This window comes from Solanum stenotomum, chromosome 12 (assembly GCF_019186545.1).
Source record: "Solanum stenotomum isolate F172 chromosome 12, ASM1918654v1, whole genome shotgun sequence".
Lineage (NCBI taxonomy): Eukaryota > Viridiplantae > Streptophyta > Magnoliopsida > Solanales > Solanaceae > Solanum > Solanum stenotomum.
The window spans coordinates 9,664,650-9,691,922 of record NC_064293.1 but is presented as its reverse complement, the minus strand read 5'-3'; the positions used below and the strand labels follow the sequence as shown (position 1 = coordinate 9,691,922).

Genomic DNA, 27,273 nt, shown 5'->3' with positions numbered 1-27,273 from the left:
TGTTATTTTTCCTAATACACTCTACCAAACGACCCCTTAAGAGTTAACACTCAAAATTTTGATCAATAAATATTGTATTTTTAAAGAATATCTCTATGATAGTGTATTATGTGATTTATAAACTTGTGCTTATTTGGTAATATTGTATAAATAATTTAGACAATTTTTATAGTTTTACAATTTATGAGATTTTTATGGTTATGAAAAAACATACAATATAAACTGTTCAAATCACATATTCAAACAAAATTTTAACTTCATTTCAATCATTTCATATGGAAGGCCAAACTGGTCCTTATTCGTTGCTCATCATCACAAATCAAATATTAGAATATTTCTTTATTCCTCTCACATATCTTCATCTTCAAGCCCCAAATTTGTGGTAGAAACCCTAGAAATTTCTGAGATTTTAGCGCAGATTATGATATTGAAGTCATTCAAAGTGCTCCCTCTTTGTCTGTAGCTGCTACAATTTGAAGTACAAAGACAGAGAAGGTATGTATGTGGCTGCATTGCCTCCTACTTATATTGAGATATTCCAAGCTGCATGAGTCTGTTATGGTTACATAATTGATTGATCGACTTTATTTTGTTTATTGGAGTAGTAGGAATGGCTGATGTGCAAGAGAGATGGTGTGTGGTGACTGGAGGAAGAGGCTTCGCTGCTCGGCATTTGGTGGAAATGCTGATCCGATACGAAATGTTTCAAGTTCGAATTGCAGATTTAGGTCCAGCCATTAAGCTGGAGCCTGATGAGGAGGAAGGCACAGTTGGAAAAGCTATGCGATCAGGCCGTGCTAAGTATGTATCCATGGATCTTCGTGACAAGTCCCAAGTACTCAAAGGTCTTTCCGCCTCTTAATATTTTACTCCATTTTTTTGTTTTGATAACTGTGTTTCCTGGTCAACTTTTGTGAACCTCCACTAATTCCACGGGTACATGCTACCCTCAACAACACAGAGATAGATGAGAAGAAATCATCCTAGTATTTTTGACTCCGCTAAAATTTGAACCTAAGATCTCGTAACTCTCAATCCACTTCTTTGATTACTAAGTCACACCCTTGGGTGCATCCAGTTTTATTTGCTTATAGTAACTCCTTAACTTGCTCCCGACTGCCAAAAAACAGATTTTTGATTCTCCAAATGAGATTAATTCCCTCCTCTCCCCTTCAACCTAAGACATTGGTGATATTTAGAACCTCTAGTTCTAAAAACTCCTATTTGTCGTAAAAGACAAGTTATTGAGTATTGTACTGAGATATAGCTAAAATAGAGCTATGTACAACATAGAGGATATATATGACCTGCCCGTTTAGTTTGGGATTGAAGTGTAGTGGTAGTTATTATTGTTTGTTTTTAATTTTTCTTAAAAAAGTTCTTTAGTTAGCTTATCTGTGATGTTCTTTTAGTTTATCCATTGTATAAAATGTAAGAGCTATAGATATCAAAGCTTTGCCATAGCAGATCCTAGTGTTAGCAGGTCTATCTGCTACCAGTAATGCATGATTTTGGTGTAAGAGAAAACTGAATCAATTCTTCTGTTCAACACCTTTGTCTTTATCATAGAACATGAGCGTTTGTCCATATTGATTATAAACAAATGTAAGTTAAGGTAGTGAGAAAACTATTTGTTGTGTACCAGGTTCCTGAAAAAAAAATGAGCAGCTTGTTTATTATCGACTGGCATTTGGTCCTGTTTTCAGCTTTTTGGCCAGAAGAGTAAAACATGTGGAACTTCCATACGTACATCGAATATATGCTATTCCTTCATTCCCATATTGATTCAATTAGAATAACATATGCCAATTAATGTTCCTGGTAAATTTAATTTAGTATCTAAATTGGCAATATTTTTGATGGGTAAAGTGTAACATCTATTTATAGAACCAACATAAACGTTATACATCTGTTTTTTTGATGGGTGAAGTGTAGCTTTTATTTATAGAACCAGCATAAATGTTAGCAATACATTTGTAGATTGCATGTAGTGCTAACATTTTTTTTAAAAAAATGTCTATGCTTAGCAATAGATTACCAATTTATTCGTGAGCCATTGAATTTTCTGATCTCGATAACTTGGTCTCTAGCTGAAAATTGAAAGATGTAGCTTATCAAGGGTATAAGTTTTGAAGGACCAAGCAGTTTCAAAAGAAAAGTTTTGAAGGAGGTTGACAGTGCTTCCAATTATGGCTTGTGATCCCTTATACACCTTTATATGACATTCCATGAACTTTTAACCATAGTATGAAAGCAAAAATGTGAGTTTCCACATTTGAGACTGTTACAAATAAAATTAGCCTGGCATCAAAGCACATAGCCAAATTATGACACGAATTGTCCAAGACCATCTTATTTGGGTTAAAATATTCAAACTAGCTTTTCTTTAGTTATGTAGTGTCAGAAATCTTCAATTGATAACTTGCAGCGTGTGAAGGAGCTGAGGTTGTCTTCCACATGGCTGCGCCAGATTCATCCGTCAACAACCACCAGCTTCATCATTCTGTTAATGTGCTAGGTATTGTTCACAATTAGGGAAAGCTTTCATTGTCAGAAATTTGACTTGTTAATGTATTTTTCTTGTTTGGCTTCCTGTTTCCTGTATGAGAGTTTTACTCTCCTCTTCTGTTGAACAAATATAAAGGAACCAAGAATATCATTGATGCTTGTGTTGAGCTAAAAGTGAAGAGACTTATTTATACCAGCTCCCCCAGTGTGGTGTTTGATGGAGTTCATGGTATTATCAATGGGGATGAATCATTACCATATCCTTCGAAGGTATAGGCTTTGTTTCCTGTTTAGCATCCAAATGAATCTTTGTCAGATTTGTCTATAACATACTTTGTTACTGATAATGTTTTCAGCATAATGATTCCTATTCTGCAACTAAAGCTGAAGGAGAGGCACTAGTTATCAAGTCAAATGATACTAAAGGGCTCCTGACCTGCTGCATTAGGCCTAGCAGTATTTTTGGCCCTGGCGACAGGTTGTTGGTTCCATCACTAGTTGCAGCTGCAAGGGCTGGAAAATCTAAGGTGACTATATAATAGGTCAAATTTAATGTTCAGTAGTTTGATTAGAAAATGTGTTATGAGGAACTTTCTACTAGTTCACTATTAATTTTTTTGTTTGTCCAAATTTTTTGTAATGGTGAAAGAGTGATGGATTTTAAATGTCTTCTATTCTCTATCTACTATTTGAATGATTTTGACAACTTGTTTGATTCTTAATTGTTCCAGTTCATTATTGGTGATGGCAACAACATGTATGATTTCACATACGTAGAGAATGTCGCACATGCTCATGTATGTGCCGAACGAGCTCTTGCATCAGGGGGTGCTGTTGCAGAAAAAGCGTCTGGTCAGGTAACATTTCGAATTTTATTAATTTCTATGTTCTGTATAAGCTTCTGCTATGATATCATGCTTTGCCATATGCTTTCAATCTAATGTATCCTATGAGGTTCCGACTCTTCAAAAATGTTAATGGGTGCATGTCAGATCCTCCAAAAGTGGTGCATTTTTGGAGTCCATAGCTATTATATGTTTTGACTTGTGAAGTTGTAGCCAACATATGGAAGTACCCAGGATTAAGCAATGTAATAGAAATTCTTGGGTTGCACCAATAGAAAAAGAAGAAGACAGTCTTTGAATTACTATTGAAGTACCATTAATTTTTGTACTTTGCGACATGTGTTTAATGTCACAATAATATTAAGATGAATATTATATCTTGTAGCAACAAAAGTTGAGCCATCAATCTTTGGTTTTAATTGAAAGATCTCAAATCAAGGTCTTGCAAATGTTTATACTGCATCATACAGCACCATAGGTTTGGTGAAGCTCACTACTTTCCTTTAGTCCATGTAGTTTCTGGGTTCCTTTTTTGCTTAATATATGTCTTATTTATTGGCATTTTCCACAAAGGACTAAATACCTAAGTCGTTAAGCTATTTAAGGGTCATTGGCTATTGTGTGGTAATATATAAGTTATGCTTCTTTGGTAGGCAGAGCCCGCAGAGGTTCCCTCATCATCTCACTTATCTTAATATTGTTCTTTGCTTCTCTGACAATGCATTTAAAGAGTATAGACTTATCAAATTGCTGGTTAGGTGGAATTATTATAAAACTTTATTGGGTAACACAGATTATGCCGGTCGTTGTAGTTGACAACACTTGTGCATCCATTATTATCTAGCTTACAGTTTCTGTGATCAAATAAGAAACCTTTCTTGTAGTTAGTTTCCTTATCTGTTTAGGAACTTCTATACTTGGTTAAAGTCATAATATTTGCCTTTCCCCTCCTCCCTGTCACAATCATACAGTAAGCGATCAAATAAGAGCACCTTTGTCGTCTTCCTTTTCTCTAGCAAGTGTGCGAACTTCCACCTTAGAGTTCGTCATAATTTTCTTACCCCCTTCCCTGCGTTATTATGGTTAACACCTCTTTGTGAGGTAAGGTTAGATATGAAAATGGTCATATTGTCCATGTAGACTTATGAGTAAATAATGTTTTCATATATTGTCAAATTTCCTCTGAGAGGAACATATTAGGAGTTCTTTTGCTGTTTTTTCAATGTTAGCTCTGTCGAATAATGCTGTTTGCAGGCTTATTTTGTCACAAATATGGAGCCAATAAAGTTTTGGGAGTTTGTTGCACTTATTCTTGAAGGTCTTGGTTACGAAAGGTATTCTTATTTTATGCCTCTGGCTTTGCCAGAAATTTTTGCCTACACAATTCTTGTTCTATCTATTTTCTCTGGATCACTTTGTGGTCTTATTATGAAAAGCACTCTAAAGCTTGTCTAGTATAATTCCTACTTTGCAGATGTCTGGAATTTTATTCTATGTTGCATGGATCATTCATTTGTCTTGACATACTGGTGTCTAAACTCTAATGGGTCTGATAAGGGTGTGGGTACTTCCTATGATGTCTTCAAAATATACTGAAAATTAGCAAAATAAGTTGATGTACCCGTATAAGATATTTCCATGCTACGTACCAAGTACTTACCTGTAAACAAGTCCGAGAAACATAGAATTTACCTGCTTTATATTTTTTGTGATTTGGAGATCAGTTTTACCAAAAAAGTTCAAGTACATTACATAAACAATGAAAAAGGCATCCTCTGTCATGTAGAACTAGGGAGAAACATTATTTCTGAAAAGCTTTTAAGTTCTTTCTGTTCATAAGCTGTAGCTTTCACGAAATTAAGTAATTACAGAAACCACTTGCTGGAACCTATTGAAGCCTCATTTTGATTGTTTAACTTATAGAGCAGAACCTCTGTTATGCTTAAAGTTCTGTCTTATTGGGTGTCTGGGCCATAGTAGAGGGGTTCCACAAATTATGGTGGTATATTTAGTTTTGATTATGACCACCAAATATGAGGCATCTTAAGTTTGTACATCGGAAGAAAATAGAATGTTAGTTTAATATATGGTTTGCTATGCTTGGTTTTACTGCTGATTACAAAAAGTAGATACTAAATTGTTAAATGGCCTATTAAAGTGATAAAAATGTGCCACCTAGTAAACCCACACATCCATCGCAACATCTTCATCACCACCACCTTCATCTTTTGAATGAGAGAGTTCTTGATTGGCCAACACTTCGCCCCATACAATATAGCTGGTCTAACAACCACTCCGTAGAACTTGCATTTAAGTTTAGGTGGCACATTTTTATCACTCAAGACTCCGGATGCAAGCCTCCATTTCATCCACTCGGCACCAATATGGTGAGTGACATCCTTGTCTATCTCTCTATCTCCCTGGTAGAGCTGTCAAAATGGGCTTGGCCCGCTAGGCCGGCCCAACCCAACCCTTGAATTAAATGGGGTTGGGCTCAATTTTTCCAGCCCATTTAGGAACGAGGCTTTTTAGCCCAGCCTCATTTGGCCCGCTGGCCTCGTAAGGCCAACCCGCAAGCCTCAGAGGCCAGCCCACAGGCTGTGAATTTTAAAAATATTTATTATATATATTTTAAGTAATGTTTTACTTGTTATTGTTTTGTCAATAAATATTTTTAAAGTATCAATATAAAATCAAGACTATGTTTTTTACATATCTTTTACACTTTAGGGTCATAAGTCCACTAAATTTTCTTATTAGCTCAAGTCCATTACTCCATCATAACTATGAATCTTTGACCTTTTTCACATTTGTTTTTATGCCTAATTTTTCACTTCTCCTTTATTGTCTTGTTTATGAAAATAGTGATCATGTAATGTTTTTTTGCTCGGATGAATCTTATGAATATTGTATCTTGGCTATTATGTATTTGTTTTGTAAATATTCACTGAAGTATGTGTAATTCATGAATGAATTTATGTATGTATTGATGTCGTGTTCATCGGACATCAATGTTCGTATCCTTTCTAAGAGGAAAATGTTGTCTGTTTTTTGGTTGAAGGGCCAACCTGTTCCAACCCGTGGCCCACTTAGGGCTGGGTTGGGCTGCTATTTTATAGGCCCTTTAATTAAAAGGGCTAGCCCGTCCCGACCCATTTAACTCTCTAGCCCGTTAGGGTTGGGTTGGGCCAGCCTATTTTGACAGCTCTACTCCCTGGATAGTAGACCCAATATATGTGAAACTACCTCTCTTTTGGATGGCCTGTGTATCAAGCCTTATTTCCACCGAGTTCCACATCAGTCTCATGCGTCACCTCACTAAACTTGCTCTCCAAGTATTCAGCCTGCTGGACCTAAACCCTTTAGACTCCAGGGTGTACTCCATACTTCCAACTTAGCATTAACTCCTTCGTGAGTGTCTTCAATCTAAACTACGTTATCCACAAATAACATACACCATGACACCTCACCTTATATTAGCCGCGTCAATACATCCATCACCAAGCAAATAAAAACGGGCTAAGGGTTGATCCCTGGGAAACCCCATCAACATGGGAAAGTAGCGTGTGAGCTGGTGACATACAATATTGAATATAAATCAGGGAAGGTGAAATGGTGTTGGCAAAATCAAATATAGAATGTCCTAAGAGGGCATTGTTAAATGAATCAACTTATGTTTGATGTCTTGTAACACAAGCAAATTGGATCAATAGAACTAATAATAGATTAAATAAAGACCACATTCATGAGGTAGTTTGGAACTCATCTATTTTTGCTAACCGTGGTGTTCGAGCTAGCTTGCACACACCTCGACTAATTCCATGGTTGCTACCTCTCACCAAACAGGTACCAGGTAACTCTATCTACCAAAGCTTGGACATATAGGAAAAAATCATGTAGTGTTTTTTTGTGTCCGCTGGGATTTGACTTGATACCTCATGGTTCTCAACCCACTTCATTAACCATTAGGCCACACCCTTGAGTGAAATTTTGAGCTCATTTTAAATTCTTTCGGAGAGCCAGTTATGGGTGAAACCCATGTTCAACCCTTTTTGTAATACAAATCACACAAATTGCTGAACTATGGGGTATTTTTACACAAATAGCCGGCCGAAGTCAATGTTTATTTTTCCTAGCCAGTATACATAGATTATACACTGATTATACATGGATGGTTATACACATATTATATATGGATTATACATATGCTTTTTTTTTGATAACCAAGAAATCCGTATGCGACTCGCTCTTTGGACCAATCACAACCTTCTAAACTCAGTGGATAATGGGCCCACCCCTCTACCCTTCTCCACTTAAATACTGGGCTTCACTTTGCATGGTGTGGGGCTTGAACCTGTGACCTAAGCCACAAATCCTCCACCTTTTGCTACTTATACATCGACTGTTTTTCGTTTATGCGTTGGGGGAGCAGCTATTTAGATTAATTCTTCAAATAGAGGTGGGTTTTGTGACTTTAAATTTGGGTTGAGATTGCCAACTCTAAATGATCGTTAATTGCTTTGGTTGTAAGCTATGTGAATGAGATGATCTAAAAAAGCCTGCGTTTCCATGGACTATATTAAGGTTAAGTAGCGAATAATTTTTTCCATTTATGTTCCAGAAGTAGAACTATCCACGCAAACAATCAACAAGCAAAACTATCCACGTATAGGGTAAAATATGATTTTGTCTATAAGATTATGTATATGTTCATAAGCATGTATCTTAGTGCAAGGGGTGGCTCGCTATGGTGGATGTTGTACATTATCCTTAGCCAATTTGGAAGGGATTGATATCTTAGGTGCTGTTTGGTTAGTGTTTTAAGAGAGTTATGTGAATTCTCAAAAAAAGAGAGTTAATCTATGTAAAAAAATCAACACAATATCGTACATTGTTTGATTAGTGATTTTAGTAGAGTTGATCTTTGTGATTTTAGCATAGCATATGTAGTGTTTGGTCAGATTTTTTAAAATATTTTTTTATACATAATACCCACATAAGTTAATGAGGGAACTTATCTATTATTTTAAGCTGGTAGGATATTAATAAGAATACGTGTAGTAAATACTACATGAATTAGAACATTAAATGGCAAAATAAACTATACACTGTTTATTATTTTGTATAGATCAAACTAAAAATCCTACAAGAGATAGTTCCTACATCACAGTCCTTGCATTGCTAATACATGCGTTACTAATCCTTGCATATGTAAAAAAATCAACACAATGTCGTACATTGTTTGATTGGTGATTTTAGTAGAGTTGATCTTTGTGATTTTAGCATAGCATATGCAGTGTTTGGTCAGATTTTAAAAAATATTTTTTTATACATAATACCCACATAAGTTGATGAGGGAACTTATCAATTATTTTAAGCTGGTAGAATATTAACAAGAATATGTGTACTAAATACTACATGAATTAGAACATTAAATGGCAAAAATAAACGATACACTGTTTATTAGTTTATAATATATCAAACTAAACATCCAACAAGAGCTAATCCCTACATGACAGTCCTTGCATTTGCTAATACATGCGTTACTAATCCTTGCATTTCTAAACCAAACGCTTAGTATTTCCTTCTTTTGCTTCTGGCATCTGACAAAGATGTACCTTTTGGTGTGAATTGAGGAATAGTGTGTTTAACTTGGTTTGTTAATGTCTAATTTAATTTTATTCTTTTGATAAGATAACGGATTTCATAGAACGCATCAAGAAGATGCATCGTTTACAAAGCATAGAAAAGTACAAGACATTGTTAGCTCTATTACTAAAGGCTAATCTAAAGTTAGGAGCTAACAAAGTCCAAGAAAGTTTCAGGAGAATTGACTGGGGGAAAAACTGCTCCAGCTGCAGAGGGTTGTTAGAAGTCTATACTTAGGGATGTAGCTTGGGGAAGAGGTGCCTTCAAAGCATCTATTGTTAATTTCTGTCCATACACACCAAAAAATGCAAGCTGGGATCATCTTTCATACTTCCCTGTTGGGCTTTCCGACCTTCCACGAGCTCCAGCTAACCAGTGCATCTTTAATGCTACTTGCATAAACCATTTTAGACCAAAAACTGAGATGGACATGTTCCATATGCCTGCGGTTGCTGTACAATGAAGAAGAAAATGCCTGTTGGTCTCTAGGGCCTGGTGACACATGAAGCATCTGTTGACAATGTGGATTTTTCTCCTGATGAGGTTGTCTTGGGTGAGGGAGGCTTCATGAAGGGATAGCCAGCTAAAACAAATCACCTTTGGGTGTAACTTGGTTTCCCAGATTAACTTCCATGGCCAATTAACTAGGATTTCATTTTGAGCACATAGTGAATAGTATGCTGCCTTCACAGAATATTTACAAACTGCTTTATCCCCCCAAATGAGTCTGTCAGGTGATTGATCATTGATCTGGACAACTCCCAGTCTCTCCAGTAAGCTGAGAATGTCTTGTAGTTCCCAGTCTTGGAAGTTCCTCCTGAATTCAGTATTATTCTTTCACTTATGCTGTTTAGATGGTTGAGCTGGTTATCAATCAGTGTCATCTCTATTTTGTGTTAGGACCAAGTGACACTGTGTGATTTGGCTCTACATACAGAGTTGGTTATGAAAATGATGAAGATATATGTAACATATTAAGTTAAATAGGTTTTGACAGGTTCAGATTTGCTTTTTTTTTTTGGGTTTCTTTTTTCTAGTTGGTCAGATTACTCAATATTTGTCAGCATGTTTGTATATGAGAGAGAGAGTGTGTGTGTGTGTTTTCTTGGTTATCTGTTACCTGTAAAACCAACTCACTGTAATTCCTAGCCAACTGAAGCTGTCTATGATGCCCATGACATTTGCAGATGCAATTGAATAACAGACCTGATTTTATCTTGTGCATTCATGAAAAGGAACTATGGCTTCACTGTTATTTCTAGGCAGTTTTTGCTTGCTTCACATTCTAGTAGATACCATTGGTCTTTTCTGCTTTTCGTTTACCTCATTTCTTGTGATGTATATCTTTATTTCTGATTGTTCATAGTATGCAGGCCAAGAATTAAAATTCCTGCTTCTGTTATGATGCCAATTGCACATTTGGTGGAGTTAACTTATAAGCTGTTGGCGGCATATGGAATGAAGGTCCCACAGTTGACCCCGTCAAGAATCAGACTCCTATCTCGTAGCAGAACATTTAGTTGTTCGAAAGCAAATGATCGCCTTGGCTACACACCAATTGTCCCACTTCAGGTTCCCGTACTTTCCTTGAAATTGATCTATTGTGTTCGGTAATTCCACATATAAACCATAGTTCCCGCACTTTCCTTGAAATTGATCTATTGGGTCTGGTAATTCCACATATAAACCATAAATGCCATGCTGTATCTGTCACTCACTCTCTGAAGTGTTAGGGGTTGTTTGGCATGGGGGATGGGATAAACAAAGTTATCCCTCCAAACAAACCCTTAAGGTATTCTACTCATAATCTTCTGCATTGAATAGTCCTTATTAACTTCTTAATGGATGCTTTCATTTCTTATGTGGTCAGTGTTTTCAGCTAAACCATATTCTTGGACGTTTGGTGCTCTGAGTTTGAACTTTCTATAGATACTTATTGCTTCGCAGATGCATCAGTCTGAACTTCCACTATGAAAGGAATTATGGAATTAGATTATATTTATACCTAGATTTTAAGTGTTGCGAATTTTGTTGTAGGCCCTCGTTTCATAACATCACTACAAATGATTATTATTTTCCTACAGTTTCTTTGGCTTTTGTTCTAATTATGTACCCTGTGCTGATGTGATTCTAATTCTTTAGGAGGGCCTACGGAGGACAATTGAATCATATCCGCAGTTGAGAGCTGAACAGCGGCTAAAAAAGGAAGGCCCCTCTAAAGCTTCTCTATTTCTCGGAAGTGGGAGAGGTATGCATTTGACCTCTTTCTCATAACTTGAGCCTCTTGTCTCCCCCATCTGAAATTTAACAATTATCTTATTTCTCTGATGGATTATTTTATTCTATAGCGAATGTATTGCATCTATCTATGGGATCCCGCTTAGGATAGGCCTTCCAAAATTTATTACATAGTATTTTTCTTGTAGAACATCTCATTGAAGGTCAAGAAATTGAATGTGACTTGTCTGAGTAAATGCACAGATCAAATTTCTTGTCTGAGTCAATGCACTGATTAAATTTGTCAGAGTAATTCAATTGCCAGGGTAAATCACAACCTTGAACTGGTCCCCTATTGTACATTGTTATATGTGAAATTAAATATACGAGGAGTATGCGTCTTGCATTATTACATTATCGAACTTATCTACCTCGTTTGAAGAATGAACAGAAAGACATCCAGAACCAGTAGTTGGTGGATGATGGAGAGAGAAATGTTTGTATTATCACCATCTCTCTTTTTGCCTTCTTGTGGAATGATTTTAAAAAAGCTTTTCAGCTCTGATGCTGACCATAGCAATGCACACAAGTTTGTAAAATTTTAAGCCCATGAAGTGGTTTCTCCTCTGTCAGCATCAAGTTGATTTCTGTTTCTGTGGTGAATGATCAGTTGGGAGTTATATTTGAATTAGTCATCAATCTGAAACTGGAGTAGGGATGGAATGGCGCGGTGCGGGCCGGGGGCGGGAAGGGTTGCGCTTAACCCGCAAATTTTTTATTCCTCCCTGCCCCGCCTTGCATAACAACTTTTTTCATTTTCAACCCACCCCACTCTGCCCCGCATAGACTCGCCCCACATGACCCGCCCCACACAATTTTTTAAATATTTTTCTTTTTTCTAGTTAAGTTTGATACTAAAAATAAATTATTTTTTTTTCATTAAGTTGTATTAATTTAATAGATAATGACTTAAAAATTTATTTTTTAGAGGTCAATTGAGAAACATGTAAGAAATTGTATTATTTTTTATTGAAACATTTTCATTTACTATCTTGAATATTTTAGTAACTTTAAAGAAATTGTCTTAATAAATAATGCTCTATCACTCTAATAACATGTAAAAAGTTAAAATTAAGTTTGAACCCACATAAAATCACATATACCAGCAACCCGCCCCTCCTTGCATTAGTTTTACAAAACCCCACTTCAACCTGCCCCGCATCCCTCCCGCCCTGCACAACCCTAAACCCGCCCCGCCCTACCCTGCCCCATATAGCCTTAAACTCACCCCGCCCCGCCCCATTGCCATCCCTAAACTGGAGGCTTACAAACTAAGCATCTGAAGACAATTGCTTGGTTCTCTACAATGAATAAAGTATTAAAGTACAAACTTTACATGTGGGAGGTATTAGGGCCCGTTTGGACATGCGATATGGAATCATAATTTGAAGTTGAAGTTTTGTTTTGACATGCAATTTGGATTTTTCAAGTTGTATTTTTTCTCATAAACATGAAAACCCCATAAATTGTGAAAACTATCAAAATTTTCCTTATTATTATACAATCTTACCAAGTGAGTAAACCATAGTTCATAAACAAGATATCGGAATATCCTAAGGCACCACATTGATAAATCATATATCTTTAATAAATAAATGTTTGCGATTACAAACTCTCAAATACACATAATTTTATAAAGATCCACTAGTCAACAATAGTAGTAACTAGTTACTCTTTAATATAATCCTTTCACGTGGTATGGACAATCTCCTCACGTCGAGCATGAGTAATCATGATTTGGAATCTCAAATCGTGCTTTTTGGAGAATTTGGAATATGAAATCATGATTTCAAATCACATATCCAAATGCAGATTTGAAATCATAGTTTCAAATCAAATCATGATATGGAATTGCATGTCCAAATGCAAGCTTACTGTGCAATCTCAAACTGGTTTTCCCCTTGTTTAGGCTGTTTGTCCAGTATTATCTTGGAGAAATGGATCAATACTCTTCACTTATTCATCTGCATACTGAGCACAGTTTCAACATTTTGACACTTCTTATATATATATTGCATGTTTGTAGAAGATTGTGTTTAATGTGATAAACTGTGAATGGCAAAGACTTGTATTCTATTTAAAGAGAAAAAACGAAAGTTTTGACTCAGCCTGTGTGACTGTATTTTGCAGTTGCTGACACACTTCTTTGGAGGAATAAGAAACAGACACTAACGGCAGCATTAGTTCTAGCTGCAATTTATTTCAATTTCATAGCTTCTGGCTTCACCATAATAACCTCTATATCAACAATTCTGTTGGTGGCATCGGTTTTCTTGTTCATCCATGGGAGACTGCCTCAGAGAATGTATTCATCTGTACTCTCTCTCTCTCTCTCTCTCTCCTTCCTTGTGTTTGTCTGTGCAGCAGGCATCTATATGTATTGGTATCATGTTATTGTTGAAATTTGTTTCAGTTACTGCTGTAATTTTTTAGCATAATAAGTTGCTTAGGGTTGGGACTTGGGATGAATCTACTTTTTTGAATTTTAAATTTCTAGTAGATTTTGTGTAGTTTGTTGAGATATTCTAGTTTTTTTTGAATTATTGTTAAGCATAATTTCTGCAGATTATGTTTTTAAGTTGGCTATTTAAAACCCTCAATGCTTGATAAAATTATTGAGAGACATTTTTAATCATACTTTAAACCATTTTCGCTGCACCATCTTTTAACAAACCAACAATGGTATCAGAGCTTTATTGGTTTCATCTAAGGAACCATTTTTTTTTAAAGGAAAGCCCTTTGAACTTTTCAAAACCTTTTTAACCAATACCAATTTTTCAATCATGGCAAGCAACAGTCTCTCTTTGCCTGCCCCATAATTTTTCTCTTTCTCTGGTGAAAACTATCAACAATTTTGCAAATCCTACAATTGTCCATATTAAAGAACATTCGAAAGAGCTTTTAAACAGGACAAGGTTTTTGAGGGTTCCTCTTTTTGCACAAAACCAAAAGAAGAAAAAGAAAAAAGAAGAAGAAAGAGCAATGTTATGAAAGTCTGTAGGTTCAAAGACTCTCAAAGCGATCCTCAAGAACAAACAGTAGAAGCAGAATTTGAGGATCAACATTTTATAAATTGCAGCAACTAAAGCAAAGGAAGAGTGTTGAAGTTTGTTTTAGTTACTATAGTAATTCTTTAGCATAATAAGTTGATTAGATTTAGGATGAATCCACTTTTTTGAATTTTAAATTTCTAGTAGATTTTGTTTAGTTTATTGAGATATTTTAGTTTTCATGAGTTTTTGTTGTGCATAATTCTTTTTTCTTGAAATCAGTAACTTTGTATCATATCAGGATCAAAACAGTACTTGGATGGTACTGAAACCATGTTTACAATAGAGCTCTAGTGTCTTCCCTCTCTAGCTATAAAGAATCTAGAACATCTATGATAGGCACAATATCATCAGAGTAAATCTGATTACACCAAAAACATAGTAGTAAGATGAACTTCATCTTCTGCACATCATTCTCTAAGCTCTCGAAACATTTGGAATTCCTCTCCTTCCAAATTGTCCACCAGATACAAGCTGGGACAATTCTCCATCAACTCCTAACCTTAGCATGTGAACATGTTCCTTCCCAGCTGCTAAGAGCGTCTGTTATCTTGCCTGGCATTGTCGATGGTATATCCTTAAGGTTTAGGATGATTCTCCACAAATGAGCTGTGTATGGACAATGCAAAAATAGATGGTTGACTGTCTCAGCTATTTCTTTACACATGAAGCATCTTGAGCACAGTGTCATACCTCTGCTCATCAAGTTGTCCACTGCTAAAGTGGCCTCCTTTGCTAGTAACCATACAAAAATTGATACCTTGTGGGGGACTTTTATCCTCCAAATCTGCTTCCATGGCCAGTTTGCTATCTGGTGGTTGGATTGGTTCATAATTTTATATGCAGCATTGACCTTAAAAATGCCTTTGGAGTTGCCCTGCCACCATAAATGATCTTCACCAGCTTGAACCCCAGGAAATTGATCAAGTTTGCTAAGGAAATCAGCCACTTGTCACGGGCCTAGTTTCAATGGCTTGTGGGACCTTAATGGCTTGCACAACAACTAAAAGGCTCTGTCCTAACCAACAAAAAACACTAAGGTGCTAGAACAAAAGGGGGTATGAGAAGCTTGGGTACAACCTAGTCAAATGGGATGAGGTGACCCTCAACAAAATACAAGGGGGTATGGGGATAAAAAAGTTGAAAGTACAGAATGTTAGTTTGTTGAAAAAGTGGCTTTGGAGGTTCTGTATTGAAGATTTGGCATTATGGAGAAGATTCATCTCACGTAAATATGGTCTTCAAAATAATTGGATCATTGATGAAGTAATAGGTGTTTTTGGGTGCTCTGTTTGGAAAACTATCAAAAGACTATGGCCTTCTTTCGCCTCCAATATATCATTCAAAATTGGAGATGGGGTTAAAACTGTTTTTTGGATAGGGGATAGGGACTTGAAAACCTTATTCCTAGATCTATTTATTTTAAGTCTACAACAGGTGGCTACAGTGGCACAGGTATGGACTCCTCAAGGGTAGGACCTGATTTTCAGAAAGGCTCTAAATGATTGGGAGATTAGTAGAGTAGCTGGGTTGTTGCAGGTGCTGAACCCATTCCCAGGTGTCACAGAAGGACCTGACAGTCCAATATGGAAGCTGCACAACAAAGGGAGTTTCACAGTGAAATCCTGCTACTGGAATATGAATCATAACCGGAGAATAAGAATGGAGTGGCCATGGAAGCTAATCTGGAAGATCAAAATTCCACTAAAGGTGTCATGTTTCTCATGGCTGGTGATCAGAAAAGCATGTTTAACTCACGAAAGGTTACAAAGAAGAGGTATACAGAATAGCTCAAGGTGTTATATGTGTGATAAAGAGGCAGAGATTAACAACCACTTATTCCTACATTGCAAAACAACTGTAAATCTGTGGCACATGTTCTTATGTATACTTGGAGTTAGCTGGGTAATGCTAGAAACTTCTTTAGACATGTTGAAGCACTGGGAAGGAATGAGCAGAAGAAGAAGATCAAAAGAGGACTGGTGGAAATATATTCCAGCTTGCATCTGGTGGACACTTTGGAAGGAAAGGAATGAAAGATCCCATGATGGGCAAGCTAGCAGCATTCAGAAGATCAAGATGAAGAGTCTGAGTTTTCTATATTTTTGGTGTAAACAGGATATGGTGGGGGAGGTAGTAAGTCTAGTGGACTTCATAGGACAATTGTAAAGTTCTTTTTTGGGTTTTTGGTTATGAGGATGCCCTATGGGGTTGTAAATCCCACCTCATCAGTTGTTATTTGATGGGTTTTTTTTGGTGTGAATACAAAGTTACCTTATAAAAAAGAAGGTGCTAGAACAAAATGTCCACAACAATACACACAAGGCAACAAACAATGAAAGTAACTGTAAGGGCTTGTGGGAGGCAAGTGCCAATTTTCTTGTGATATATTTCAAGTGTAAAATACAAGTGAAGCTGTCCCTTAGGACTTATACAAGCTGAAATGCAAGTCTACAAGTTAAGGAGATGAAAATCCCAAGGAAAAATGCTAAAAAAGATAGTCGTGACACAAGGACAAAGGTTGGTGGAAAAGCTAGTCAAAGCTTTCCAAATATGGCAAAAAGTCACTTCCAAAAGCAGCTTTTCTGATCCCTCTTGGAAAACGTTTTGACAAGGGTGACAAGGGCATTAATTGGCCTCCAAGCATGTCTAAATAATCTTCCAAGGTTGGAATAATATTGGCATTGTGTATTAGACTTGTACAGGCTCGATCTGATTCTGCCCCTCCCTCAGAAATGCTGAAATTTAATGTAGACTCTTGCGGGGCGGCACACGCTCCCCCACTTGATTTAGCGACAACCCCTGCTCCACACAAATGTAAATAATTGTGGACTTGTTCTCGGAATTGCCATAAGTCTTAGTACTTCTCCCATGTTGCCTCATTCAGTGATGTTTCTTTCCAATGGACAAGGAACTGTGTGCTCAAATTATTCCACCCCTTACCACAAACTAGTTGATGATTGATTATGGCTTTGATTTGCTTGTCCACGACTGGTGGTGTGATAAATATTCGAGCTCAACTGTATTGTCCACTCTCCTTGTCTTCCACGTTTTCAAAATACAGTTTCAATTGGCTAGCATGGAAGACAAGATGCAACTTCAAATGATGAGGCATATCCACCCGATACGAAGTTCTGCCGGCCTTGGCAGTGATCTCGAAAGGACCCTCATAGCGTCTAATCAAGCTTTGATTCACTCTGCAGCAACTTGAACTACTGGGGATTAAGTTTAACCATGACTTTATCCCCAATTCGTTAATTGATAAGACACCTTTTATGATCAACAAACTTCATTTTTCGGTCTGCTTGGTCAAGATATGACCTTGCAAGGTCGACTTGCTCCTCCCAAGATTTCCCCATATGATAAGCACTCGAACTTTTCAAACCAGCATCGACGGACAAGGATTGAGGCATGTTGGGTTGTAGCCCAGTTACCAACTCAAAAGGATTTCTTTTCGTCGCCTCGCTTCGCTGCAGATTATACGAAAACTAAGCGGTGACTAGCAGCTTCACCCAATCTTTCTGATTGGCACTAGCATAGTGCCTCAAATAGTACTCCAAGAGCGCGTTGATCCTCTCTGTTTGCCCATCCATTTGAGGATGGAAACTGGTCGAAAAATGCAATTCAGACCCAAGCAAACCAAATAATTCTCTCGAAAAAGCTTTGGTGAATCGCATATTGATTATATGTTTGGGTACACCCCAATGCTTCACAACGGCTCGCAAAAATAGACGGGCTACCGCCTTAGCTTTGCAACTGGTCGTCGTTGCAGTGAACGTCGCATACTTGGAGAATTGATCAATAACAACCATAATAGTTCCGAAGTCCTCTGAATTTGGCAAATAAGTGATGAACCATGGTGATGTTGTCCCATGGTTTTTCGGCAATTGGCAGCGGCTCAAGTAGTCCGCCAGGTGCCTTTATTTCAACTTTATCTTGTTGACATACGAGGCAAGTACGCACATAGACCTCAATGTCATCTCTCATCCGTGGCCAATGATAAAAGGACTTCAATAATGCCATAGTCCACTTCTTCTCCGGATGACCAGCCCATGCAATGTCGTGACCCTCTTTGATCAATGTATGCCTAAGGCTAGCCCACCTCGACACGTACACACACCTGCCAGTAGTATACAACATGTCGTTCTCCTCCCAAAACTTCTTTGTCTTGCCTTGTTGGGCCAAGACAAGAAGCTACTTTGTCACGGGATCACGCTGCATTCCATCTTTACTAGACTCGACAATATTGCTGTTCGTCGAGCTCATAAATAGCTGCCAAAACTACCTTGCGACTCAATGCATCAGCTACAATGTTGGCCTTCCCCAGTTTGTACTCGAATGAATAATCAAACTCAACCAAGAAGTCTTGCCAACGTGCTTGCTTAGCAGTCAACCTCTTTTGAGTTTGGAAATAAGTTGTCGCGACATTGTATGTCTTAACAACAAAGTGGGGAACCCAACACATAGTGATGCCACGTACTTAGGTAGTGGACTACGACTGTCTCCCTTTCATGTACAGAATAACGCCTCTCGGCATCGTTCAATTTTCTTCTTTCAAAGGCTATCAGATGACCCTCTTGCATAAGGACGTCACCAATAGCAAATTTAGATGCATCGGTCGAAATTTCATACATCATATTTAAGTCCGACAGCGCCAAAACAAGTTCTTTGGTGATGGCTGCCTTAAGCTTCTCAAAAGCATCGTTGCACACATCAATCCACTCCCACTCATGACTCTTTTTCAACAAGTCGGTGAGTGTGCAGCTATAACGGAATACCCAAAAATGAAGTGTCGATAATAGTTAGCGAGGCCAAGAAAGGATTGTAGCTCGGGTACTTTCATTGGAGCCTCCCAATCACGAATCGCCTCCACCTTGTCGCTGTCCATTCTTATCTCACCATGGCTAATGGTATGTCCAAGGAACTGGACAATAGGTTGTGCAAAGCTGCACTTCTCTCGCTTCACGCACAAGTCATTGTCTCTTAACAGTTTGAACACCTTGCACAAGTGTTCTACGTGTTTCGCCATGCTGTTGCTATACATGACGATGTCATCCAAATAAATGACCACAAATTGATCCAAGAATGTTGTTTCTATACGCGACGATAGATGCACTCCATTTTGTGGCACCTGTTTTGTTCCAAAAGATGGAAGGGACGTTGCGATTGTGTATTGATTATTGGGTGCTCAACAAGGTTACGTTAAAGAACAAATATCCTATCTCTTTGATTGCCGTTTTATTTGATTGTTTGGGGCAGACCAAGGTGTTTACAAAAATGGACTTGAGGAAGGGCTTTTACCAAGTTCGTATTGCCAAAGGGGACGAGCCAAAGATGACTAGTGTTACTCGCTATGGAGTTTTTGAGTGGTTGGTCATGCCATTCGGCTTGACAAATGCTCCAGTGACGTTTTGTACATTGATGAACAAACTGTTCCATCCATTCTTGGATTAGTTCGTGGTCATTTATTTGGATGACATCATCGTGTATAGCAACAACATGACGGAACACGTAGAACACTTTCGCAAGGTGTTCAAAGTGTTGAGAGACAATGACTTGTGCGTGAAGTGGGAGAAGTGTAGCTTTGCACAACCTATTGTCGAGTTCCTTGGACATACCATTTGCCATGATGAGATAAGGATGGACAACGACAAGCTGGAGGCGATTTGTGATTGGGAGGCTCCAACGAAAGTACCTGAGCTACGGTCCTTTCTTGGCCTCGCCAACTATTATCGGGGCTTCATTTTTGGGTATTTCTCTATTGCTGCACTCCTCACCGACTTGCTGAAAAAGAGTCGTGAGTGGGAGTGGATTGATGTGTGCAATGATGCTTTTGAGAAGCTTAAGGTAGCCATCATCGAAGAACTTGTTTTGGCGCTGCCCAACTTTATGAAGGTGTTTGAAATTCAGACTGATGCGTCTGATTTTGCTATTGGTGGTGTCCTTATGCAAGAGGGTCATTCGATAACCTTTGAAAGCAGAAAGTTGAATGATGCCGAGAGGTGTTATTTTGTGCATGAAAGAGAGATGACGACTGTAGTCCACTGCCTAAGGACTTGGCGTCACTATGTGTTAAGTTCCCAATTTGTTGGTAAGACGGACAATGTCGTGACAACTTATTTCCAAACTCAAAAGAAGTTGAATACCAATCAAGCATGTTGGCAAGACTTCTTGGTTGAGTTTGATTATTCACTCGAGTACAAACCGGGGAAGGCTAATGTTGCACCTGATGCATTGAGTCGCAAGGCTGTTTTTGGAAGCTATTATGCGCTGGACGAGCAACAATATTGTCGAGTCTATTAAAGAAGGCATGTAGCGTGATCCCGTTGCAAAGCAACTTCTTGTCTTGGCCCAACAAGGCAAGACAAAGAAGTATTGGGAGGAGAAAGGCCTGTTGTATACCTCAATGTCATCTTGCATCTATGGCCAATAATTAGAGGACTCCTATAACGCCATAGTCCGCTTCTGCCCCGGATGACCAGCCCACGCAGTATCATGACCCTCTTTTATCAATGCGCACTTGCCTCGTTTGTCAACAAGATAAAGTTGAAATGAAGGCACCTGGCGGACTGCTTGAGCTGCTGCCAATTGCCAGAAACCGTGGGACAACATCACCATGGAGTTCATCACTTATTTGACGAATTCGGAGGGGTTCGGGACTATTATGGTTGTTGTTGATCGATTCTCCAAGTATGGGACGTTCACTGCAACAACGGTCAGTTGCAAAGCTAAGGAGGCAGCCCATTTACTTTTATGAGACGTTGTGAAGCATTGGGTACAGTGATCGTGATCCGCAATTCACCGGAGATTTTTGGAGAGAATTATTTTGTTTGGTTGGGTCTGAATTGCATTTTTTGACCAGCCTCCATCCTCAAATGGATAGGCAAATGGAGAGGATCAACACGCTCTTGGAGTGCTATTTGAGGCATATGTTAGTTCCCGTCAGAAAGATTGGGCGAAATTGCTAGACACCGCTTAGTTTTCGTATAATCTGCAGCGAAGCGAGGCGATGGGAAGAAGCCCTTTTGAGTTGGCAACTGGGCAGCAACCCAACACGCCTCAATCCTTGCCCGTCGATGTTGGTTTGAAAAGTCCGAGTGCTTATCATATGGCGAAAGCTTTGGAGGAGCAAGTCGACCTTGCAAGGTAGTATCTTGACATAGCAGCCCGGAAAATGAAGAAGTTTGCTGATCGTAAAAGTATGCGACGTTCACTGCAACGCCCGCCGGTTTCAAAGCTAAGGAGGCAGCTCGTCTATTTTTGCAAGACGTTGTGAAGCATTGGGGTGTACCCACAAGCCCGTGCATTTACTTTCATTGTTTGCTGCCTTGTGTGTATTGTTGGGGACATTTTGTTCTAGCACCTTAGTGCTTTTTGTTGGTTAGGACTGAGCCTTTTAGTTGCTGTGCAAGCCATTAAGGTTGTCCCACCCATTGAAAATAGGCCCGTGACAATTTCTGCCGATTATGTTTTCAAGTTATCTATTTAAAGCCCTCTATGCTTAATGAAATTTTTGAGACATTTTTAATCANCTTTTAGTTGCTGTGCAAGCCATTAAGGTTGTCCCACGAGCCATTGAAAATAGGCCCGTGACAATTTCTGCCGATTATGTTTTCAAGTTATCTAGTTAAAGCCCTCTATGCTTAATGAAATTTTTGAGAGACATTTTTAATCATTCATCAAACAAATTTTGCTGCACCCATCTTTTAGAAAACCAACAACTACCATGGTACTACTGGAAGAGAAAGGGGTAAAAGTCCAGTCATTAGTAAAGAAGACTTGGCAAACTGAACTTTTTCCCCCTTCTCTTCCTGTCTCAACTCTTGACTAATGACGTTTGTTAACTCGATGTCTTTTTCCTATAACCACAACTCTTTTACTCCCTCTGTCCCATTTTATGTGAGGTAGTTTGACTCGTCACGAAGTTTAAGAAAGAAAGGAAGACTGTTAAAACTTGTGGTCCAAAATGAATGATAAAACTTTGTGTGGCGGTAAATCATTTCATTAAGGGTAAGATAGACATTTTATAGTTAAATAGTAACTTAATATAGAAATGTGTTATTCTTTTTGGGACTGACTAAAAAGGAAAGTAAGTCGCATAAATTGGGACAAGAGGGAGTAATAATTATACATTTTCTTAGTGCGAGTTATTGATCATTTAGTTCTAGATGTAGGAAAGTTTATCAGTTCCTAGCTGGCTTTTAGAAATTATTCAGCATTATGTTAATGGTCAAAACTAATATATACATGTTGATAAAGGTGCAGTCTATTGCATATGATGTACTTTAAGTGGAATAGCCAGGGAGCTGGCATTGAGTCAGTTTAGGGAGTGATGATATGTGCCTTTTTTTTTTCTGGTACAGAATGGGTTATAAGTTTGACAAAGTCCCTGTATCATGCTTCCATGTATCGGAAGAGACATCGCACCAAGTTGCTCTGTCAGTGGTCTCAGGGTGGAATTCTGCAGTGAAGGGTTTAAAATCTCTTTGTAAAGGGGCTGATTGCATGTTCTTCCTTAAGGTAATTGCCAACATATGCAATCTACTTTTTTTTAATTAGTGCACCAAGTCAGTGCTATATTGGTTTTATAAAGTCATTCATCCTTACACCATTAACATCTTTCTAGTTACGTAAAAGCACACAATGTATAGGCGCTTCAATCTGTTTCTTTTAAGCAATACACTTCGATCAAAATATCTACTCCATCCGTTTCAATTTGTTTGGCCTATTTTGACTTGACACGGAGTTTAAGAAAGTAAAGAAGATTTTTGAATCTTGTGATCTTAAATATGCCATGTAGAAAGTTGAAATTAAAGAGTAGCTAAAAAAAGGAAAGGGTCATTCTTTTTGAAACGGATTAAAAAGGAAAGTAGGTCAAAAGAGGGAGTATTATTTAGTACCAAAAGTGATGCAATGTTTCACTAATATTTGGCTGGCTATAAGTTGGTTATGCAATCTTTGTTTTCTTTTTAATACGTATGGATATTATGCATTCTTTTTCTGGAATACATGACTGTCTTAGTAGCTGGACACATAGGGGGGAATTCAGTAATTATTACAGCAAGAAGCTCAATAAAAGGGTAGAAAAAGAGTGCACAGGATCGTGGACACCTGTGCAGTTTGGTTCATCTGGAATCGTAAAATCACCTAAAAACTTTACATCACAATTTGAAACTTGAAAAGTATTCAACAACTTTGGCACTAGAAAACAAAGCAATAGTTACTCATGAGTTGTTTCTCCCATGGTACAAGTTAGACAGGAGGAAGCTGGAGGAGCATTAGCCCTCATGGAGGGGTATCCAATTGGTTCAAAAAAATGTATCTTGATGATGACTCACCACCTTAGAGTTCGTCTTGAAGGTTCTGAAAATTAAGAAAGAATTGAGGACAAATGTGAAGGGTCGGAAGATTGACTGTCAAACATCTTCATCATAATGTAGAGTTAAGAGGGATGTAAATTCTAAGTTCGTTCTTGAATTATGACTATGAGGCCGAAAACAAAAGAAAAGAGCAGGTTCTAAAAAATGTTGACTTTCAACTACAATGTATGCAAGGTTATGGAACTTTGACATTCATAGAAAATGAAAAGGTTAAGATGCCATTAAAGCGCTAGAAAAGGGGGATTGTGTGTTTAGGGAAGTAATATCTCACAATAATTGGTGAGAGAATTGTGGAGAGTGGATGGGAAGTTTAGCCTGATGCTGCATATGTGAGATGGGGGAGGCATCCTGTTAAGTTGGAGGAGTGTACTGTTCTGTGATGTTTGAATGATCTTTGGGTGTGTATCTTCATAAAACAAATGTTATTTGTGTGAGGATCTTTAGATTGAATTTGTGTGTAAATTGTGGGAGGGGTTAACAGCAATCCATTGCTGGTACTTGTTCCTTTTTTTTGGGGGGGGTGGGGGGGGGGGGGGTTATGGGTTATGTTTCTATTCAAATAGATGAGGTTTCTTCTTCAAGTTGCATATTAGGAGACAGGGAATCTGTTTTTTTTTTTTTTTGGGATCATTTAGGTTTCTTTTTCGTTGTCTCATTTTCGAAAGTGACAAGGAGCACTGGTTTGTTATGTTTTCGGAGCTGTATTTAGTTGGGATTTTATGAATTCCCCTCGAGTGCCAATGTAACAATAATTTACATTTACCTAATTAGGAAACCCCAACAACGTGAAAGAATGTAGAATGAGCATTTTTTGTTTCACTGAATTTGAAAAATCCTGACAAGACATTGAATGCAAAATGGATAGAACTTTCTACGCCATCTTGCTTCTGTTTGCCAAAATGAGTAACTATATATGCACCTTACTGTTACTGGAACTTCCATCAATTAGTTTGTGAAATCTTTCATTTGGATGATGAAACAGGTGGCTCTCTCTCTATTGATTCTAAGTATCCTTGGAACAATTTCTCTGCAGAGTTTGTTTGCCATAGGTAAGTGCTCTCTTACCTACTAACACTGAAATAGCACATTTATCCTTGGGCCTAAATGGTAACAACTCATCTGCATCCAGAATTTGTTATGCTTTCTCCTAAATTATGCAAATAGCAGCTCGAGCTATGCAAGTTCAATCCCATATTTGGGTGCTCTGACCATCTTTTTTCAATTACAGGAATCCCAGGTTCCTTTACTTTGTTTTTCATATATGAAAAAAAAGAGGAAGAAATAGATCATGTACTTCAAGATATTGTCTCATTTACATGGAAATTGAAGTCTGATATTTCTGGGAAAATTTTCAGCTCTGCAAAAGACCAATAATAGACAGCAAATTACCTGATCAAACTTCTTCCTTATCTTGAGAAGCTTTCTTAAGCAGGTTGTTGAAGTTGAAGGACTTCACCTTATCCTTGTGTGTAACATATTCATGGGAACCTTGCCGAAAGCCATATTTCTGTCTGATCTGATATCAGGCTGCTGTGTGTCAAGGCATTGTCTTTTGTTTGCTCTTCTCATTTCTCTCCGCTTCCCCTCTTTTGCCAATATTACTAGAGTACATTTGGCTCTCGCTGCACTGGTGTGAATGGTTTTGTTCTGGTCCTATATTTGTTGGGGCAGAGGTGGAGGTAGAAACAAATTTTTGTGTCTATTGTGATGTGTAATTTTGCTGCTCCTGAAGAATGTGGTTGCTTTTGTGTAAGGGCAGCTTTCCTCTAATTTTACTTCAAAGTTATAAAAAATAAATCCAGCATCTTAAATGTTTTCTTCTTTCATGGTCTGCGTGCATAGAAGCTTGCAGAGCTATTATTTGTTATCTATAATTTTTTTTGAATCTATAACAATTGTAGAAAGGTTGATCATGATTGGATGCTTAGTATTTTGGCGTCTTGATGTTTGTCTATTATTTCCATTTGACCTTGAAATGTTAAAGACTAAAAGAGGATAATTGTGTATTTATTTTTATTGGGAAATGTTTTGTTCTTTAAAAGTCTTGTTAAGTAATTGTGTTTCTCACAAGATTAGAAAGCTAAGTGAATATTTATTTTTGGCAGAATACCTAAAAATCTCCCAACTTGATACTATTTATTAGTTATTCCAATTAACCCCCACACTTGTCTATTTGTAGCGTTTATCCCTTGGACGATCTCATCCACTGTCACGTAGCATTTTTTGTTTTTAAAATTCATTAATTTATTAGATAATCAATTTTGTTAAACAACTCCGGTATTTAGGCTAAAAATAATTCTTTTCCGTCATTTTTGACAAACTTGGTCTGAAAAATGAAGCAGCACAATTGAAAGAAATAAGTACTACGTCTAGAGTAGAAATAAAAGAATAAATTGAAATAAAGAGGTATTGCATTTAAAGAAGAAAATAAATAAATACATAGTTGGTACCATATTATTTTGGCTAAAGATAATGCAGTTGTACACAGTTTGAACACATAACCATTGCATCTAACACTCTGTTTGGATCATTGTTACCCATTTTATTGTATTGTATCGTTACTATACCTATAATGTTTGTTTTGATTGTTACTTAAAATGTATTGTATTGTATTGTATTGTATTGTTAAATTCCGTTGTTACGCAACAATGAAAACCCCCATTTTATGGAACAACAAATTTGGTGTGTTTCCATTGTTTCTTAATTTCGTTTTCCAATTATATCTTTACATAATATTTCATAATACTATTTTACCCTTTACCTTATATTATTTAATTCTAGTTAAACCTCCTACCCTAGAATAATTAGGGATATTTTAGTAAATTTATAAATTACAATACAATACGATACAGTCAAACCAAATAATAAAAATGTTATTAAACAACAACAAACAATACAGTCTAGCCAAACATTGTATCTACCATACAAAATAGTACAATAGAGTATAATACAATACAATAAAATACATTATGAAACAAAAATCCAAACCGAGTGTAAATAGAGAAAAAAAATTTTAAAAAAAATGTAAAATTGTGGTAAAATATGTATTGGATATTAACAAGCAAAAAGAAATATAGACAATTTAACCAAAAAATAACAACACTGTAGATGATTATGTTAATAGTTGGAAAATATCCACTTAAAATTTCATTTTTTTATTTTCTTTAGCTTCCACTTGCCTAAAAGAAGGGGGAAAAACTCATTTATGTCATTCATTAAAAGTTTAGCTTGTCTATATCATTTCGTTTGAAAAAAGGCTCATTCATTCCATTATTCAATGGATTGAGATATCTCATGAGATTAGTTATTCCATATATACACACACATAAGTTGATGGGATAAATAATTCTAAAACTAACTAATACTCCTAAACAAAAATAGAATAAAATAATCTTACATTTTAATTCGAGATTATTATTCCTTATTACTCATAACAAACAATCCCTTATAATAGTTTAAGTATAGTGCCAAAAAAATTTGACAAGCCTCCACTAAAGTTCATGTACAAATAAAATAAATCAATTATCCTAAACTAGCTCCAAGGGCGGCTCAAATCCATTGGTG

General features: G+C 37.3%; 1 protein-coding gene across 2 annotated transcripts; it reads left to right on the top strand.

The window, feature by feature from the left end:
* Window positions 1-285: 285 nt before the first annotated feature.
* Window positions 286-25,625, top strand: LOC125849035 (3beta-hydroxysteroid-dehydrogenase/decarboxylase). Of its 2 annotated transcripts, none has more exons than XM_049529026.1 (13): window positions 286-495; window positions 609-845; window positions 2,429-2,518; window positions 2,645-2,778; window positions 2,865-3,035; window positions 3,240-3,365; window positions 4,608-4,687; window positions 10,376-10,574; window positions 11,145-11,250; window positions 13,410-13,584; window positions 22,693-22,849; window positions 24,692-24,758; window positions 24,938-25,625. In XM_049529026.1, the coding sequence occupies exons 2-13, from the start codon at window positions 611-613 to the stop codon at window positions 25,081-25,083; spliced, it is 1,686 nt and encodes a 561-aa protein (XP_049384983.1). In that variant the 5' UTR covers window positions 286-495; window positions 609-610; the 3' UTR covers window positions 25,084-25,625. The 2 variants fall into 2 exon arrangements, with proteins under 2 accessions (XP_049384983.1, XP_049384982.1); XM_049529025.1 differs by having other exon boundaries at window positions 606-845.
* Window positions 25,626-27,273: the final 1,648 nt, after the last annotated feature.